This window comes from Equus caballus, chromosome 31 (assembly GCF_041296265.1).
Source record: "Equus caballus isolate H_3958 breed thoroughbred chromosome 31, TB-T2T, whole genome shotgun sequence".
Taxonomy (NCBI): Eukaryota; Metazoa; Chordata; class Mammalia; order Perissodactyla; family Equidae; genus Equus; species Equus caballus.
This window is the reverse complement of record NC_091714.1, coordinates 23,583,648-23,601,973: the sequence shown is the minus strand read 5'-3', so window position 1 is coordinate 23,601,973 and position 18,326 is coordinate 23,583,648. Positions and strand designations below refer to the sequence as shown.

At 36.5% G+C, this 18,326-nt stretch overlaps 1 protein-coding gene across 1 annotated transcript in view; it reads left to right on the top strand.

The window, feature by feature from the left end:
• The window catches only part of VTA1 (vesicle trafficking 1), a 74,228-nt gene that overhangs the window by 31,500 nt on the left and 24,402 nt on the right, over positions 1–18,326 (top strand). Inside the window, exon 5 of the mRNA XM_001502734.6 lies at positions 5,235–5,343. Coding sequence (XP_001502784.1) covers positions 5,235–5,343 — 109 coding nt within the window. The remainder of the gene's footprint in view (positions 1–5,234; positions 5,344–18,326) is intronic.

Genomic DNA, 18,326 nt, shown 5'->3' with positions numbered 1-18,326 from the left:
TAGAATGTGGAAAAACAAGAGCTTTCATACATTGCTAGGTGAAAATGTTAGGTGTTATTACCACTTTGGGAAGAGATTCGGCAGATTTTTATAAGGGTGAACTTACACCTACCCTTTTACCCATCATTTCCTCTTTGGTGTTTATCCAAGAGAAATGGAAACGTATGACTAGAAAAAGACTTGTTCAAGAGTGCTCATAGGAACTTTACTCATAATAACCCCAAACTGGAAACAACCCAGATGTCCCCCAACATCTGGAAATGATAAGTAAATTGTGCTGTTACTAGGAAATAAAAAGGGACTACTGATATGCCTTACAACGTGGATGAATTTTGTAGATATTATGCTGAGCAAAAGAAGACTCAAGAGAATACAAACTGTATGATTCCCTTTATAGAAAGTACCACAATAGACAAATTTATTCTAGTGAAAAAAAATAGGATGCTTTTTGTCATGTATAACAAGGGGAAATTGTTCTGGAAATGGATATAAAGTAACTTTCTAGGAAACTGGAAGTGTTATATTTTGATAGGAGTATGTTTTACACAGGCTTATCTATTAAAACTCATGCATCTCAAGGTATGTCAGTTTTACTGCAAAAAATATTTATAGTTGAAGATTGAACTATTTTTTCTAAGTTTTGTTTTTCTTGATGGTATTGGGTTGGCAATTCTAAAACTGCTTCCTCTGTATTATAGGATTGAGCAAACGAGTAAATGTATTGGGGGAGCCAGCTTTCTCGCTTCTAGGGAAAGAAGTTATAATATGAGATGGGAGAAGATGAGATTGTATTATGGTGTTCGATTGGAATTGGAGATGTCCATATTAATTCATGTTTTTAAGTATATTATATAGAGGAATAGAGCAAAAGAGATATATGTATATCGATAGTATATATGGATACTATAAATGTTTTACCTACAATATATGCATGTATTTGTGTATATACAGCATATATACATAGATGTGTGTATATGCACACATAAAACAGATTTCCTCTATCTCTGTACTGAACTAACCTAGGAGCTACGAAGTACCAGCAGCAGTGAGCACCCCTTGTGCCTAATTTTGGGTTCTGAATACCATCCATCTGTAAAAGGAACTAGAGCTCTTGTAGAAAGGGCTGAATCGAGGGCTGGATCAGGGAACGTACTGGATGAAGCTGGACCTTCTTCTTGTGCCAGAAAGTAAAGAAGTGTTCACATAATCTTGGGGACGTAATAAAAGGATGCAGAAGCAACTTGAATGGGTTCCCACTGTCCAAGTCAGGGACAATTTGAGCATCAAAATAAGAATGATATTAATAGATGATAACCTACTGAATGAAAAAGAATCCATGAGTCCGCACTGAAACATACAGTGAAATAAATAATGGAAGAACAGAGAAGACTGTTTACAGTAGAATTCTAACTCATAAATATAGAAATAATGATGGAGTTAGAAATCATTAATGGGGTTTAAAACTAGTGGGTTGAAAGTTTGATGAAGAGCAGGATATTTACATTAGTCCTTAAATATCTCCCCTCAAATTGCTTGTTAATTTTAAAGGGGAAAATAGTAAGTCTGTAATGGAGAAACGTCTGACACTACTTTAACCAGGTCATCAAACTCAACACAAACAATATTGAGACCAACCAGTATCATGTGCCTCCTAATAAGATGAAGTGAGAAAGGCAAACATCACTTCAGTGCTAATCCTGCCAAAAATGCATAACCTGAACCTAATCACGAGGAAACATCAAACAAATACAAATTATTCGACATTTCACAACAGGCTGGTATTTTTTTAAATGTCCTTGGTCAAGAAACGAAAGGCTGTTCCAGATTAAAGACTTAGCAGACATGACAGCTAAATAACACATGCTTCTTAAGACAGATGGACCCAGGGGAGGCATAACTCCTGAGGATGTCATTGGGACAGCTGACAGAATTTATTGGGACTGTGGATCAAACAGTATTCTTCTATAAGTGTTAAATTTCCTGATTTTAATAACCATTGTGTGTGGTTGTCCTTGATCTTAGGAAGTGCATAACGAAAGGGTAAAGGGACAGAGTGACTTCCAACTTACTCTTAAATGGTACAGGAAAAAATGCATATATCTAAATAAATAGATTGTATATTAATATATTCATAGTAAGTAATATGCATGTATAAATAGATAAAACAAACAAAGAAAGATGTAAACAGGGGAATCTGAGTGAAAAGTATATTGAAGTATCTTGTACTGTTCTTAAAACTTTTCTCGAGGCCGGCCCCGTGGCTGAGTGTTTAGGTTCATGAGCTCAGCTTCGGCAGCTCAGGGTCTCGCCGGTTAGGATCCTGGTCGCAGACATGGAGCCACTCATCAAGCCATGCTGAGGCGGCATCCCGCATGCCACAACTGGAAGGACCCACAACTAAAAATACACAACTGTGTACCGGGGGGCTTTGGAGAGAAAAAGGAAAAATCTTAAAAAAACAAAAAACAAAACTTTTCTCTAAGCTTGATGAAATTATATAAAATAAAAAATTATTTCACAAAACTATATATATATTTTCTTTTTTCAAAAGGTAATGGTTCTTTTTCTTACCCCAGTAGATTAAGTATTAAACAGTTAATGTCCATACCTTTGGAAATCTTTTGGCTACTTCAATATACATTCCAAATATTATAAAAATAGAGTAAATTGAATTATTTAAGTATTATAGTTATGATTTTTTGTTACAGTTTTACTCTCATTTTTAAAACTTGTTTTATAAAATTTGTAGCTTTGAAAAATATAAAGTATAAAAATATTGAATAAATCTCCATCAGGAAATACATGTAATTTGTGGTTACAAATATTTCAGTATATGAGTCATTGTGATGATTAATTCGTTGAAGCTGTGTTTTTCAAGCATTTCTCATTGTGTTATGTCCCGTGTTCGTGGGCGTTATATAGAGCCCTTGTTGTTTGTTTAATATACTTCGGAGAATTGAGGGATTAAGAGTATGTATGTGTTACCCATATGTTACGATTAAATTAAGAGGTTATTAATCTCTTTTATATCACTACTTTGAGATGTTGTGAGAGCTATGGATTCTCTCCCCTGTGTATTGCATTCTTTGTACTTTATCAGGGTTCATTGACACCCTGTCTTCCCGCTGGCCTTCCTCTGCAAGCCTCAGCCAAACTGCATACTCAGGTTTAACATTCACAGTTATTCGTTAGCAAAAAAGGTTTTACTCCAGTCCAGTGTTTCTCGCAGTGTAGTTCCAGGACAGCCAGCTTCAGAATCATTTGGGGTACTTGATAAAAAGAACATGGATTCCACATCTACTCTCCAGTTATTCATTCACCAAATATTTGTTAAGCTCTAGTATATACCAAGCCCAGTTCTAGCCACTAGTAATACAGCAATGGATAAAATCCCTGCCATAATGGGAATCACGCTTCTCTGGTGGAGACAGACTGTAGACAAATTAATAAAGAAAAAGTACAGTATATCAAATGATAAGCGTCAGAGGGAAACTCAAGGTAGGGATAGGGAGGGTCAATTTAAATAAGGTGGTTGGTGGGGCCGGCCCAGGGCCACAGCAGTTAAGTTCGCATGTTCCGCTTCGGCAGCCCGGGGTTCTCCAGTTCGGATCCCGGGTGCGGACATAGCACTGCTCAGCAAGCAATGCTGTGGCAGGCGTCCCACATATAAAGTGGAGGAAGATGAGCACGGGTGTTATCTCAGGGCCAGTCTTCCTCAGCAAAAAGAGGAGGATTGGCAACAGGTGTTAGCTCAGGGCTAATCTTCCTCAAAAAAATAAAATATATATATAAATAAGGTGGTTGGGTAAGGCCTCACTGAGAAGGCAACGTTTTAGGAGCCTTGAAAAAGATAAGAGAATGAATCATACACATGTTCCAGGAAGAGGCAAGAGAAAGTGCAAAGGTTTTGAGACAGTAAAGGTTACGTGTTCAAGTTGAAGAAATAGCAAGGAAGACGATGTGGCTGAATCTGGAGTGAGGAGAATGATATGAGGTGAGGGTGGGGAGGGCAGTTCAAACAGAATTGATAGGATTTGACTGCTGTTTAAAAAGTATTACCCCTTTCGTTGTAATGAGCGAGGGTGGAAATAGGGAGACCCGTTAATATATTATTAAATAATCAAAATGAAAGGTAGTGCTGGTTCAGACCAGAATTTGCAGTAGAAGATGTGCAGTTGGACTTGGGTATATTTTGAATGTAGAGCTGACAGAATTTAAAAGATTTATTGGTAGAGTGTTAGAGAAATAAAGGACTCAAAAATAACTCCAAGGGTTTGGGCTTGAACAGCTGCAAGAATGGAGTTGCCATTTGCTGACCTGGAGGAACAAATTTAGTGGGAGGTCACAAGTTGGTGCATACAAACCTCCGGGGTGTCTTCTTATAGCACAGGTTCCGATTCAGGAGGTCTGGGATGGGCTTGAAGATTCTGCCTGTCTCACAAGCTCCCAGCTGATACCAGTCCCACTGGTCCATGAGTATCATAAGGTCAATTGAAAATATAAGCTAAAACTCCCTGGCGCATCCCAAATTCCAACAGATTTTACTCCTGTTATTTTTTAAAGCAAAATCTCATCTTATTTTCTAGCATATAGCATAAATTTTAAGGCAAGAAAGAAGAGGCAACTAGCAGATTCCTCACTGATATTTCTAGTTCTTCTTACAACGACCCCACGAGGTATTATCTTCCCCTTGGTGGAACTGAGGTAACTGGGAGTCAGAGCTATAGACAGCATACTGCAGGTTAAAAGGCCAAGTTTGCCTGGGTATCTCTCTGTGTGTTTGCTTGCTTTACTACATCATCTGAGTTTTCCTTTTGTTTTCATAGGTTTGTCCAGATCAGTTTTTTTCTCTTTGTTGAATATAGTTGACTCTGTTAGCATCTTTTCTATTTAATTTTAGATTCCATGCAACCTAGTCCTCCCCTGTGCGTAAGGGTTGCAAGTTTTGCTAGAAGGACACTCCCATATTTCCATTGCAGACCTTTTCTGAAATACAGAACCGAACAAGAGAACAAGGCATGTGTTTTGGGGAAGACAGGTTTTTATGAAGTCTGCCAAGCCCGAGACAGTTGGTAGAATCCAGTGGTAAGGTGGGGAGGTTGCCAGACCCTTTCAGAGCTGTACCATACAAAAATGGGTTTTATCTCAGAAATATGATACAGGTCAACATAATTTTATATTTTTAGTTGATTCTTTGCTGCGGTCTAATATTAATATAAAAATATTTCTTTTAGAATGTGAAACACAGGAAGTATGCAAGGTGGAAGGCAACATATATCCATAATTGTTTAAAGAATGGAGAGACTCCTCAAGCAGGGCCTGTTGGAATTGAAGAAGATAATGGTATGTATTTATTTATCTGAGTAAGATGATTCAGTAGAATCATAGTTGTTTAGTATATTATGATTCAAAGTCTTCAGAAAGAGCCATACAATTTTCTTTCCCCGTCAGGTCCAAAGTCCATGTAAATTAGATATAAAATCATAAATTTAGTGACAGGAGAGATTAAGGCAAAACTGTTCTAATATCTGTCTTTGTCAACAAATGGCTTGACTATCTCCTGCAACTCTTATCAGATTTCATTCCTACATGGAACAGGCAATTCGTTTATAATATATAAATTATTTCCAAACTACAAAGAACATAGCTATTCTTTTTTTAATATATCTATTTGAGGTTTTTCTTGCGGGAGGCTGGTAGTAACATTCACATAGTTCAAAATTTATATAGTATATAAAAAATAGGAAGTGAATTTCTTATTCCCTCGTCTTCCCAGATCCTACTGAAACCCAAATAAATAAATATTGTTTTTAGTTTTTTTGGTCTGTCTTTACAGAGATTATATTTTATGACTTTACAAGTAAATAGGAATATATATATCCCCCTTCTTTCACACAGTTGGCAAATACACACTCTTCTGCACCTGTTTTGGGTTTTTTTGTGTGTTTTTCTTTTTTTACTTAATATATATAGGAAAATTTCACCATCATGTTATAAGTGGTTTTATAAAATTAAATCATGAAAAAATTTTCACTTGGCCTTTCAGTTAATGTGTGATGGAAAAGAAAAGGAAAAACGTTTTTCACTTACTTGTTTTTGTTGACTAGACATATAGGAAATTGACGGTTACAACGAAAACAATAACTGTTTTCTGAATTAAGAAAATTCCAAAATGATCCTTGCATTTGATTATACAACTTTTAGGCATCTGTGAAAGATGATCATCAAATGCATGGGTTGGTAAACTTTTTCTTGAAAGGTCAGATAGTAAATATTTTAGGCTTGTAGGTGATACTGTCTTTGTTGCAGTGGCTCATCTCTGCTCTTGTAGTGCAAAAGGAGTCGCAGACAATAAGCAATCAAATGAGCACGTCTGTGTTCCAGTAAAACTTTATTTACAGTAACAGGCAGCCAACCCGCTGGCCGTAGTTGGCCAGCTCCAGGCTAGTCCATCTCCTTAGATCTATTACGGTGAATTCTATTAAAAGATTGCCAAATGTTGAACCACCTTTACACTGTGTAATAAACCCCATTTGGCCGTGATGTATTTTTTTTAATACTGATGGATTCAGTTTGCTCCTACTATATCATTCAGGATTTTTTCATTGACATTCATAAGTAAAATTGGTCTAGTTTTACTTTTTGATATCTGTGTTACACTTACTTCATAAATATAACTTGAAAGTCTCTAGTGTTTTTCTGCTTTGAAACATTTTAAATAAGCTTGGAATTATCTTTTCTTTAAATACTTCCTAGAATTGTTTGTGAAACCAATTGTCCTTGGTACTGGGGATGGCTTGTTAGCACTATTCTTCTATGAAAATTAATCCTCTTCGCTTTCTTAAAATTTTCTCAGTTAGTGCCCCATGAGTGAATGTGCACTGATGAAATTAATGATAATTTAGTTCTTTTAGGCCATTTTAGTGATATCTGCATATCTGTGCTATCCTCACAATTTTTCAGATGACTCTTGTATTCCAGTTCTGTGTGCTGGTATATTTATGTGTACAATATTGTATAGGTATCCACTGATAAAATATGACAGCTATGTTGAGTATTTCCATATATTGTTTAAGAATGAATGAGTGGCGTGTAAGCATTTGAAGAGATGCTGAAATATTTAGTCAAAAGGGAGAAACAAATTAAGACTGCAGCAAGATATTCTATATACGTACTAGAATCTAGGGCTAAAATTTAACAAGCTGATAGCACCAAGTGCTGACAAGAACGCCAAGTAACTGAAACTCTGATACATTGCTCTTGAGAATAGAAAAGGAAAACAATTTGGTAGTTTTGTATAAAATTAAAAATATACTTAGCATTAGATCTAGCAGTTCCACTCCTAGGTGTTTATTTACCCAAGAGAAATGCAAATGTGTGTCCACACAGAGATCTGTATATAAATGTTTATAGCAGCTTTATTTGTAATTGCCAAAAAGTGGAAATAATCCAGATGTCATCAGTTTGTGAATGGATTAAAAATTGTGGAACATCCTTGTAGTGGAATACTACTCAGCAATTAAAGGGAAAGAACTGTTGACATATGCAACAATACGGACTGATTTCAAAAGCTTTATTCCAGAAAGTGACGCCAGCGTCATGGCAGGGTGAGCTCCCTGGAACTCTCTCCCCTCCAACATACAAAAAAGAGCAACCACATTCCAACAAAAAATATCCTAATAGCACTGGAATCCTCAGAGACCCCCAGCAGCCAAACAGCCGAGGGCGGAGAGGCTGGAGCCCCCCTCGGAGGAGCGGGAACGGGGTAGGAGAGAACTTCACTCCCTCCCCCAAAGACTGGGATCACTGCTGTGGGTGCGGGAAGGGGGGGAGGGGCCACGCGTCCACGGGATCCTCCAGGACTCCCATCACCTGTGCACTGGAAACCCTCTAACACGGGAAAGCTTTCGCTTGGGGGGACCTCAGCAAGCTAAGACCCCAGGAGAGCAGATAGCGAGAGCTGATCGGGAAACCGCGTCTGCGTGCCACAGAAAGTGCCCCCCCCCCCACAACCAGTGCTGTGCGCCGCCATCTCAGCTGAAGTCGGAGGGCTCAGAACACGTGGCTCTCAACCCCCATCTAGTGGTGACAGGCTGTGGCTGCAACCGAATAATAGCATCACGCGCAAAAACTGTTCCTCTACCATCCAGCAATTTATAAAAGCTCCAGTCCAAAAGGAAGACAGTAAAAACACAGAAATATGTCCTGAGAACTTGGAAATAGGTAAACTACGCGACAATGAATTCAGAATAGCTACCATCAAAAAACTGAATGAGGTAAAGGGAAATATGGAGAAACAAGTCAACAATTCTGGAGTTACTTCACAAAAGAGATTGAAACTATAAAGAAGAACCAATCAGAAATACTGGAGATGAAAGTTACAAGGGATCAGATAAAACAGAATATGGATTCCCTGAATGCCCGTGTGGACACCATAGAGGAGCAAATTAGCGTAATTGAACATAGGGTTAATGGCTCCATACAGAGGAAGAAAGAGAACGAAGACTAAAAAAAACTGAAGAAAATGTCTGAGAAATAGCCGACTCAATAAGAAAGTGCAACTTAAGAATCATCAGTATGCCCAAGGGCGTGGAAAAGGAACATGGAGCAGAAAGTGTGCTCGCAGAAATAATAACAGAGAACTTCCCAAATCCAGGGATTGAGAGAGAAATGTGTGTGGAGGAAGCTTTCAGATCTAGATTTGTCAATGTGAAAAGACCTACTGCAAGGCATATAGTAGTAAAAATGGCAAAAATGAATGACAAAGAAAGAATACTCAGGGCAGCAAGGCAGAAGAAACAAACTTTATGCCAAGTGAAAGAAACCAACACGAAAGGCTACATACTGATTGCAGTTGTGTAACTTTCCGGAAAAGGCGTTGCTCTAGAGACAGAAATCAGATGAGTGAGTGCCTAGAGGGAGAGGAGGGGATTTAGTGCAGAGAAACACAGGGAAAGGTTTGGGATGATGGGAATATTTCACATTGTGGCTGTGGTGGTGGTTACGCATTTTGCAAGTGTCAACACTGCATACCTAAGAAGTATAAATTTTACCATATGGAAATTGTATCTCTAAATCTGCCTTTAAAAGACCAAAAGAAAACAGAAAGTGGGGAACTATCTTTTCCTTATTCATTTATTTATAGCAATATTTAGATTTTATAATGCCACTCAGTGAGAAAGACATGCTGCAGCTTTACATATGAATATTCTGTGTACATTATTTTGCAGTTCAATTTCTAGAGAGGCAAGCTTTCTATGCAGCATTTCAAGTTAACTTTTTGTTCTCTGTTTCTGAAGCACACCTCATGATATGTCCTTGTCTACTCTTTAGGCAGTCTTTTTCATATAGAATCCTTCTTATACATTTTATATAACAAATGCCTTGCCTTCGTATAGTGCCTTAAAGCTTGCAAATTGTTTTCACATAGCCCATACTCACAGAAATCCCTAAGAGATAGTTTATGTTATTCCAGTTTTACAAAGGAGGAAATTGAGGTTCCACATGAGTTTTCGCCGCAGAACCACAAAGGAGAACTAGAATTTGGGTCTTGGCCTTCTTGCTCTATGTCCTGTGTTTTTACACTAACACTACAGTGTGAATAATGTAATATTAAGTTGTTATTAAGTATTTAAAATTGACTATTCTTAAATATGGTTAAGGTTTTGGGTTATTTCTCGTGACAGTGAACTGGGATTTTTTTAAGTATCTTGCCACAACACTATTGCTTACTTTTTCATTTGATATTGTAGAATGTTTTACATGCTTCCTTCCCTCCTTTAATACTGATCATAATCAAGAATGTTTTATGTCAGTCCTACTGTTTACAAGTGACCACAAGATCCTTAGCCTACCAAGCCGGACTCAGCACAGTCTGGCACCAACCTGCTCCGCCAGTTTTATTTCCTCCTCCTGTCTCGATTGTCTGCTCAGGCTGCCATAACAAAATACCATAGCCTGGGTGGCTTCAGCAACAGACGTTTATTTTCCAACAGTTCTAGAAGCTGGAAAGTCTAAGATCAAGGTTTGGCAGGGTTCAGTTGCAGGTGAGAGCCTGCTTCCTGGCTTTCAGACAACCACCTTCTCTCTGTGTTCTCACATTGCGGGGAGAGAGCGAGCGAAAGAGATCGTTTCCTCTTCTTATAAGGTCACAGTCCTATCAGATTGGGCCTCCACCCTTATGACCTTAGTTGCCTTCTAAAGACCCCATCTCCAAATACAGTCACATTAGAGGTAGGACTTCATCATACGAATTGGGGAGGGGGGGGAGCACGGTTCAGTCCATAGCATCTCTGTAAACCATTTATTACAGCCATAGAAGTTAAAAGCCAGAAGGTACCTTTGTCTCTTCAGTTAAAACCATTCCTCTCTCTTAAGTTAATATTTAATCTTTACCTATCTGAATCCTGCCTATCTGTGATGATCTCTCTTTCATCTGAATTTTTGCAGAGCTATTTTATGTGTGTGTATGTATGTATATAAAGCCTTATAAGATATATACTATTTGATAAAGTGAGTGTCTTCATAATTCATGGTAATATTTATAGTTTATAGAGCACTTGCTAGGTAGTAGGCCCTGTGCTAAACATTTTACATATGTTATCTAATTTAGTCCTCGTAACTTCTGAAGGTAGCTGGGCATCCCTAGCCAACTTCAAATAACTAGTTAATAGAACCAGGATTTGAACCCAAATCTTTCTAATTTTAAAGTGTATGCTCTTGTTCTGCATTTAAGCAAATGCATTTTTTCCTCAACCAGTTTGACGTTAGATAAGTCGTAATATGTGTTTGTCTTCCCCATTGAGCCTTACAAGAAAATGTCTCAGCCAGTCAACAGGATAACTGTTAACTTAACCTTCTCTTGAGAACACAGTACCAACATTATGAGGAACACTTAGGTGCTTTAGACATGATGTAGACCCCTAAATTTGTCATGACGTTCCACCTCCCAGGACATACCCTTATGTTTGTATTTTTAAAATGTTAGATTTTTTTTCAATCATTTTTAAGAAATACTTTTTTTTCTCTTTAATAGCCTTTTGTTGGCAATAGCCAGGTACCAGGGATGAATAAGACATGGTCCCTTACTTGAAAGAACTTACATCCTCATGGGGAGCAATAGGTTAATAAGCAGCTATAATACATGGTGGTAGAGACTGTGCCTGAGGTGAGTCTTTCAAGATAAATTGAACTAAATCAGGTAAACAAAAAGGAGAAGGATGCTACAACTAAACAAAAGAGCATCTTCGAAAGCAAGGAAGCAGACTGAGAACTGGCTGGTCTATGAGAATTAGGGAAGAAAAAAAAGAAATACTTTTGAGAGTGAATAAGAGAAAGATAATTCTGCACGTTGCAAGATGACTGCAGAGGCTCTTAGTAACCCAAATTATAAATAACAAACGCCTGGGTAAGATATTAGTCATGAGGGTAAGGAGAAGGAAGTAGAGTTAAGGAAGTGTAATCAGTAGAACTTAGAGATAGTTTAATTTGGAAGAAGAGGAAGGAAGTGGAAGATGATCCCTAAATTTCCAGCCGTTCAAAGACATGGCTAATAAGAGAGGAGCAGATATGGTGGGAAAAATTAAGAGTATACATTGATATGCTAATGTGATTGCTACTTGAATATGTCCAGCTGGCAATTAGATATTGTACCAAAGATTTAAAAAGAAAGATCTGTCCTAAAAGTAGAACTTTGGAGTTGTCTGCCTGAAAGCAAGAGGTGAAGCTGAAATAAAAATGTTGGTCACCCCAGGAGAACAGATAACAAGAACTAAGGCCGAAGATGGAAGCTTTCTTCACATTTAGTAACTACATTAAATTGGAAATGAAACTGAGCCTCTTCTGTTATCTCGTTACATTTAAGGTGGCTCTCACACAAACGTATTCATAGTAAATATAATAATACATGTTGTATTTATCATTACCTTCAAACATGATTCAGGAGATACTTGACCTTTTGTATGTGGTTATGCATATGTTCTTAAATACACCATGAAAATGCCTTTGTTGTTTTAAACATACCGTTTTACTGTGCAGTAGGATTTCTGAGGTATCTTTTTAGATACATTGAAATGCCTAATAAATGATCAGTTTTGTTTTTTAGGCGTTCTTTCAGTATCAGTGACTTCTCTAATCTTAAAATTTTTAACCTTTGCCCTTAAAAGTAGGACGTATAACATTTTGATTATTATCATGATCTCTTTTGTTCTGAAATCATTGTTTTAGGCCTTTTATAATACTAACATAATAGATTATTAAATCTACATAATTTTTGTTTTCCAAAAATCGGCTTAAATGGAACCTGTAATTTCTGTTCGTTATTTTTCTTCAGTTTTTATAGAACTTCTGGATAGTAGAAAATTGTGAGCTATAGAATACTAATAATAAAGTCTTTAAAATATAACGGAGAATATTTCCACTCTATACTTTTTCAGCTTGTTAACTTAAAACATAACCTGGTGTCGTAATCAAGAGTTAATGTCATAGTATCTGACAGTATTTGCTCAGAAATGGCTTATGGCTCTAAAAGAATATCATTAACTATGAAAAAAGTCTTCTTTAGAACCTTGATTTTTCTTTTTCTCAGTATGGCATTATATTCTCTTGTGCTTTTTTTTAAAAAATTCGCACCTGAGCTGACATCTGTTGCCAATCTTCTTTTCTTCTTCTTCTTCTCCCCAAAGCTCCAGCAGTACATAGCTGTATATTCTAGTTGTAGGTCCTTCTGGTTGTGCTATGTGGGATGCCACGTCAGCATGGCCTGGTGAGTGATGCCGTGTCTGCACCCAGGATCCGCACCAGTGAAACCCTGGGCCACCCAAGCGGAGCGCTCAAACTTAACACTTGGCCACGGGGCCAGCCCCTCTCTTGTTCTTTTAAGTTAACTGTTACAGGATATTCTAGGTGTAAAAGGCATGTTTAACAAAAGTCTAATTCTCTGTTATTCTGGAATTGAATTTTGAGTAAAACCAGTAAAAATAATAGACACTATACCTTTGTTAATTTAGAGTAAGAAAAAAGAGAGGAATGTACGTACTTTTGAAAACAGTGCTATGTGAAATTGTCACTACTGTGAAAAAATGTGTAAGAAAGCCATATCATTAGTACAAAAAACTATTCTAGGAAAAAATTAGGCTCAACTGAAGGGAATTCTCTTAACATTCAAACTCAAGGTTTGCATGTCCACTTGAATTCAGTATCTGAAAAATGGTATTATTTTTAAATGCTCATTAATAACCTATACTCCAGCAATAAAAACTAAAGAAGGTAATTACTTATTCAAATTTCTAGTGATTTAAAGTTTCCCTCTTTGGGGAAAGCTTAATATACGTTAACTTCAACACTTTTTTAGGCTCAGTAAATATTTGCTATTAATTAAAACCTTTAGTTAGATAACATGAAAGATATAAAATAAGTCAATACATTAACCTAAAATTTAAGTAATCTAGTGTTAATATCATAACTTTTAACAACATCTCCTCAGAAGTGGCTTATGGCCCTACAAGACGATATCATTTTACATATGTAAGTTTTTTGAGGTATTTGAAAATAAATTGGAGATATGCTCTTTTACTCCTATGTGCTTCATTCCGATTTGATCAATTGACTAAATAATGTCCTTTGTAGCATTTTTTTCCCCTGTGCAAGTTCCAGTCTTGGATCCTACATTGCATCTAGTTGTCTTGTCTCTTTAGTTCCTTTAATCTGGGATGGTTCCTCAGCCTTTCTAGCTATTTCTTGGCCCAACATTTTGAAGAGTACAGGTTAGTTTAGTTGTAAACTGTCCCTCAACTTGGGTTTGTCTGATGTTGCCTCATAATTAGATTAAAGTTATGCGTTTTTTAGCAGAAATATCTCAGAAGGAGCCTGTTTCCTCTCTACTTCACATTGGAAGTGTATGATGTTGGTGAAACATTGGTAATATTAACTGATCACTCAGATAATATGATATCCTCTGGGTTACTCCACTGTAAAATCATTTTTCCCTTTGTTAATAATAAGCGGTTTGTGGAAGATACTTTGAGACTATGTAAATATCCTATTTTTAGTGAAACGTTACCATCCATCTTTAGCATCTACTAATGATGTTCTAACTCCATCATTCCTTCTATATTAATTAGTTGGCATTATACAATAAGGAAGAGCTTTCCTGTTTCCTCCATTTATGTATTTACTCATTTAATTATTTCAGTATGGGCTCATGAATTTATATTCAGTGATTATAACCCATTACTATCATTTTTTATTATGATGGTCAAATTGTCCCAGATTCAGACAGTGGGAATTTTCAGACTGGCTCCTGTATCCTTTTTATATGTTCCTGTCTTTCTTGGAGGTTTGCACTTCCTTGCTTTCTGACACATCCAAATGCTTCAAGTACATCTAGTTCTTTCTTTGACTCAGCACTGGAATCAGCCTTTCAAGAGCACTTGGTCCTGTTTAGTAGAGAATGATATTTAGAAGCCAAGACCTGGGCACAAGGTGTACTCATTGCTACTGGTAGATCATTGCTTCTAGGCCCTCTCAGAAGACAGCACAAGAAAAGTAAATATATATATTACGTAGATAATAGTAATAAATTTCTATATATTTTTATCCATTCTTTAACACTAAGAAGTCTTGTTTCCATTAGCTTCAGTTTATTCACTCATTTGCTCGTGTCTAGATAGAGATGATGGAGTCAGAATCGTTAATCCATACCACTGTACAAAGTAGATGTACAAAGTTAAAGTTTACTGTTTGCTTAATTTTTTTTAATGTAAAACCTCATACATCTTAAATGTGTAATTCAATGACTCAGTGACTGTTGACACACATCCTCTTATGGAACACTTCCATTACCCCCCAAAATTACCTCATACTCCTTCCCAGTCCATTCCCACCTTAGGAAGCAACTGATTTTGTTGTTTGTTTGTTTAACCAAAAATCAGTGTTGCCTGTTCTAGAACTTTTAAATGAAGTCATACGGTATTCTTGTGTGCCCACCTTCTTTCTTTCAGCATTGTGTCTCTGAGATTCACCCATGTCTAGTGTATCAGTAGTCCGTTCTTTTTTCCTGCTGAGGGGTATTTCATTGTAGGGATAGCACAATTTGTTTATCAGTTCACCTACTAATGGACGTTTTGGCTGTTTCTGTTTTGAGGTTATGATGATTAAGCTTCTTGACCTTCAAATATGTGTGTTTTTTAGACATATTTCACATGTTATATGTGAACATATGACATATATTTCATTACTCTTTATCAATAGCTAGAGCAGAATTGTTGCATTATATGTTTAATTTGTAAGAAATTCCCAAACTGTTTTCTAAAGTCTGTGTACCATTTACACTTTCATCAACAATATATTAGTTTCTCTTGCTCTGTGTCCTTGCTAACATTTGATAATGTCAGTATTTTTAAATTTAGCTATTCTGACCCATGTATAGTGGTTCCTCATTGTGATTTAATTTGCGTTTTCCCAATGACTAAATGATATTGAGCTATTATGTGTGTTTATTGGCTTTTCATGTATCTTTATTTGTGAAGTAATCATTTAAAGTTTTTCCTATTTTTTTTTGGTGGTAAAATATACACAACATAAAACTTGCCATTTTAAACATTTAAATGTACAGTTTAGTGGCATTAAGTACATTCATGTTGTTTAGGCTATCACCACCATCCATCTCCAGAATGCTTTTCATCTTCTCAAACTGAAACTCTGTACCCATTACACTATAAGTCCCCTTTAACCCCCAGCCCCTGGTAACCACCCGTCTATTTTTTGTCTCTGAATTTGACTACTCTAGGTACCTCATCTAAGTGGAATCATACAGTATTGTCCTTTTGTGACTGGCTTATTTCATTTAACGTAATGCCTTCAAGGTTCATCCGTGTTGTAGGATGTTTCAGAACTTCATTCCAAAGGCTAAATAGTATCCCATAGTGTGTATATACCACATTTTATTACTCGTCCATTGATGGGCTTGTCAGTTGTTTCCACCTTTTGGCTATTGTGAATAATGCTGCTATGAACATTGGTGTACTTGTCCTGTTTTTCATGGGTTGTTTGTCTTTTTGTTATTGAGTTGTTTATAAATTATAAATGTAAATTCTTGGTGAGGTACATGTTTTACAAATATTTCCTCCCGCTCTATTGCTTGCCTACTTGTTTTAACTGTCTTTTGATTACCAAAAATCTTTAATCCTGATGAAGTTCAATTTATAATTTTTAAAATTTCATGTCCTAAGAAATCTTTACCTACCTCTGCCTCAAAAATTCTCTCTTATATTTTTAATCTAGAAGATTTATAGTTTGAGCCTTTCTTTTAGGCCTATGATAGACCTTGAATTTTTTGTGCATATATGTGAGATAGGGGTTCAGGATTATTTCCCTGGTAAGGATATCCTATTATTCCAGCACCATTTGTTATGCGTTTTCGTCTTCTTGTTGAATTTTGTTGGTTCCTTTGTCAAAAATTCAATTAACCGTGTAATTGTAGTTCTATTTCTGGACTCTGTTCAATTGCATTGTGTTTCTGGCCTATACCAACACCACACTGCCTCCTGCCTTTTTGTAGGAAACCTTGTGGTCACATGGTTTAAGTCCTCCAATGCTTCTCTTCTCTTACAAGATTTTCTTAGTTATTCTATGTTTTCTGAGTTTCCACATAAATTTTACAGTAGGTTTTTAAGTTTCTATTTAAAAAAAAAAATAGTCTACTGGCATTAGGATTTTTATTGTGTTGAATTGATACTCAATTTAGAGAAAATGGATACTCTAACAAAATTGAATCTTTCAATACATGAACATGTATATCTTTCCCTTTATTAAGCCTTCATAATGTCTCTTAGCAGTACGTTGTACTTTTCAGAGTAGAGATTTTGTACCTCTTTTGTGCAATTTATTTTGAAGTATTTTATATCTTTTCATTCTCTTGTAAGTGGAGTTATTTTCTTAATTTAGTTTTCCAGTTGTTCGCTTTAAGTGTATGAAATAAAATTGATTTCTTATAATGATGTTGTATCTTGCAACCTCGCTAAATTTACCTATTTGTTCTGGTGCTTGCTTTTTAGATTCCTTCTGAGTTTCTATGTAGATTATCATCTCTTCTGCGAGGAGAGACAGTTTTTCTTCTTCCTTTCCAATCTTTGTGCCTTTCTTTTTTTTTTTAATTGAGAGTCGTAATAGTTACATCATTGTGAAATTTCACTTATACATTATTTCTTGTCTGTCACCACACAAGTCCTCCCCTTCATTCCCTGTACCTACCACCCACCCCCCTTCCCCTGGTAACCACTGAACTGTTTCCCTGACCATGTGTTTGTTTATATTCCACCTATGAGTGAAATCATATGGGTGTGTGTCTTTCTCAGTCTCTGGCTTATTTCGCTTAGCATCATATCCTCCAGGTCCGTCCATGTTGTTGCGAATGGAATGACTTTTATGGCTGAGTAGTGTTCCATTGTATATACATACACACACCACCTCTTCTTTAGCCAGTCATCAGTTGATGGGCACGTGGATTGTTTCCATGTCTTGGCTATTGTTAGTAGTGCTGTGGTGAACGTAGGGGTACATATGTTACTTTAGATTGTTGATTTCAAGTTGTTTGGGTAGATACCCAGTGGTGGGATAGCTGGGTCATGGTATTCCTATTTTCAGTTTTTTGAGGAATTTCCATAGTGGCTGCACCAGTTTGCATTCCCACCAGCATACTATGAGCATTCCCTTTTCTCCACATCCTCTCCAACATTTGCTGTTTTTTGTCTTGGTAATTATAGCCATTCTGACTGGTGTAAGGTGATATTTCTTTGTAGTTTTGATTTACATTTCCCTAATGATTAGTGATGTTGAGCATCTTTTCATGTGTCTGTTGGTCATCTGTATGTCTTCCTTGGAAAAATGTCTGTTCATATCCTCTGCCCGTTTTCTGATCTTTTTTTTTTTTTTTTTTTTTTTTTGGAGTTGTGTGAGTTGTTTATACCTTGGGCATCAACCCCTTGTCTGATAAATGATTTGCAAATATTTTCTCCCAGTTGGTGGTTTGTCTTTCCATTTTATTGATGATTTCCTTTGCCTTGTAGAAGCTTTTTAGTCTGATGTAGCCCATTTGTTAACTTTTTCTTTTGTTTCCATTACCCAAGTAGACATGGTATTCAAAAAGATGTGGCTAAGACCAAACAGTGTACTGCCTATATTTTCTTCTAGGATTTTTATGGTTTCAGTTCTTAGATTCAAATCTTTAATCCATTTAGGGTTAATTTTTGTGTATGGTGCAAGATAATGGTCTACTTTCATTCTTTGGCATGTAGCTGTTCAGTTTCCCCAACACCATTTATTGAAAA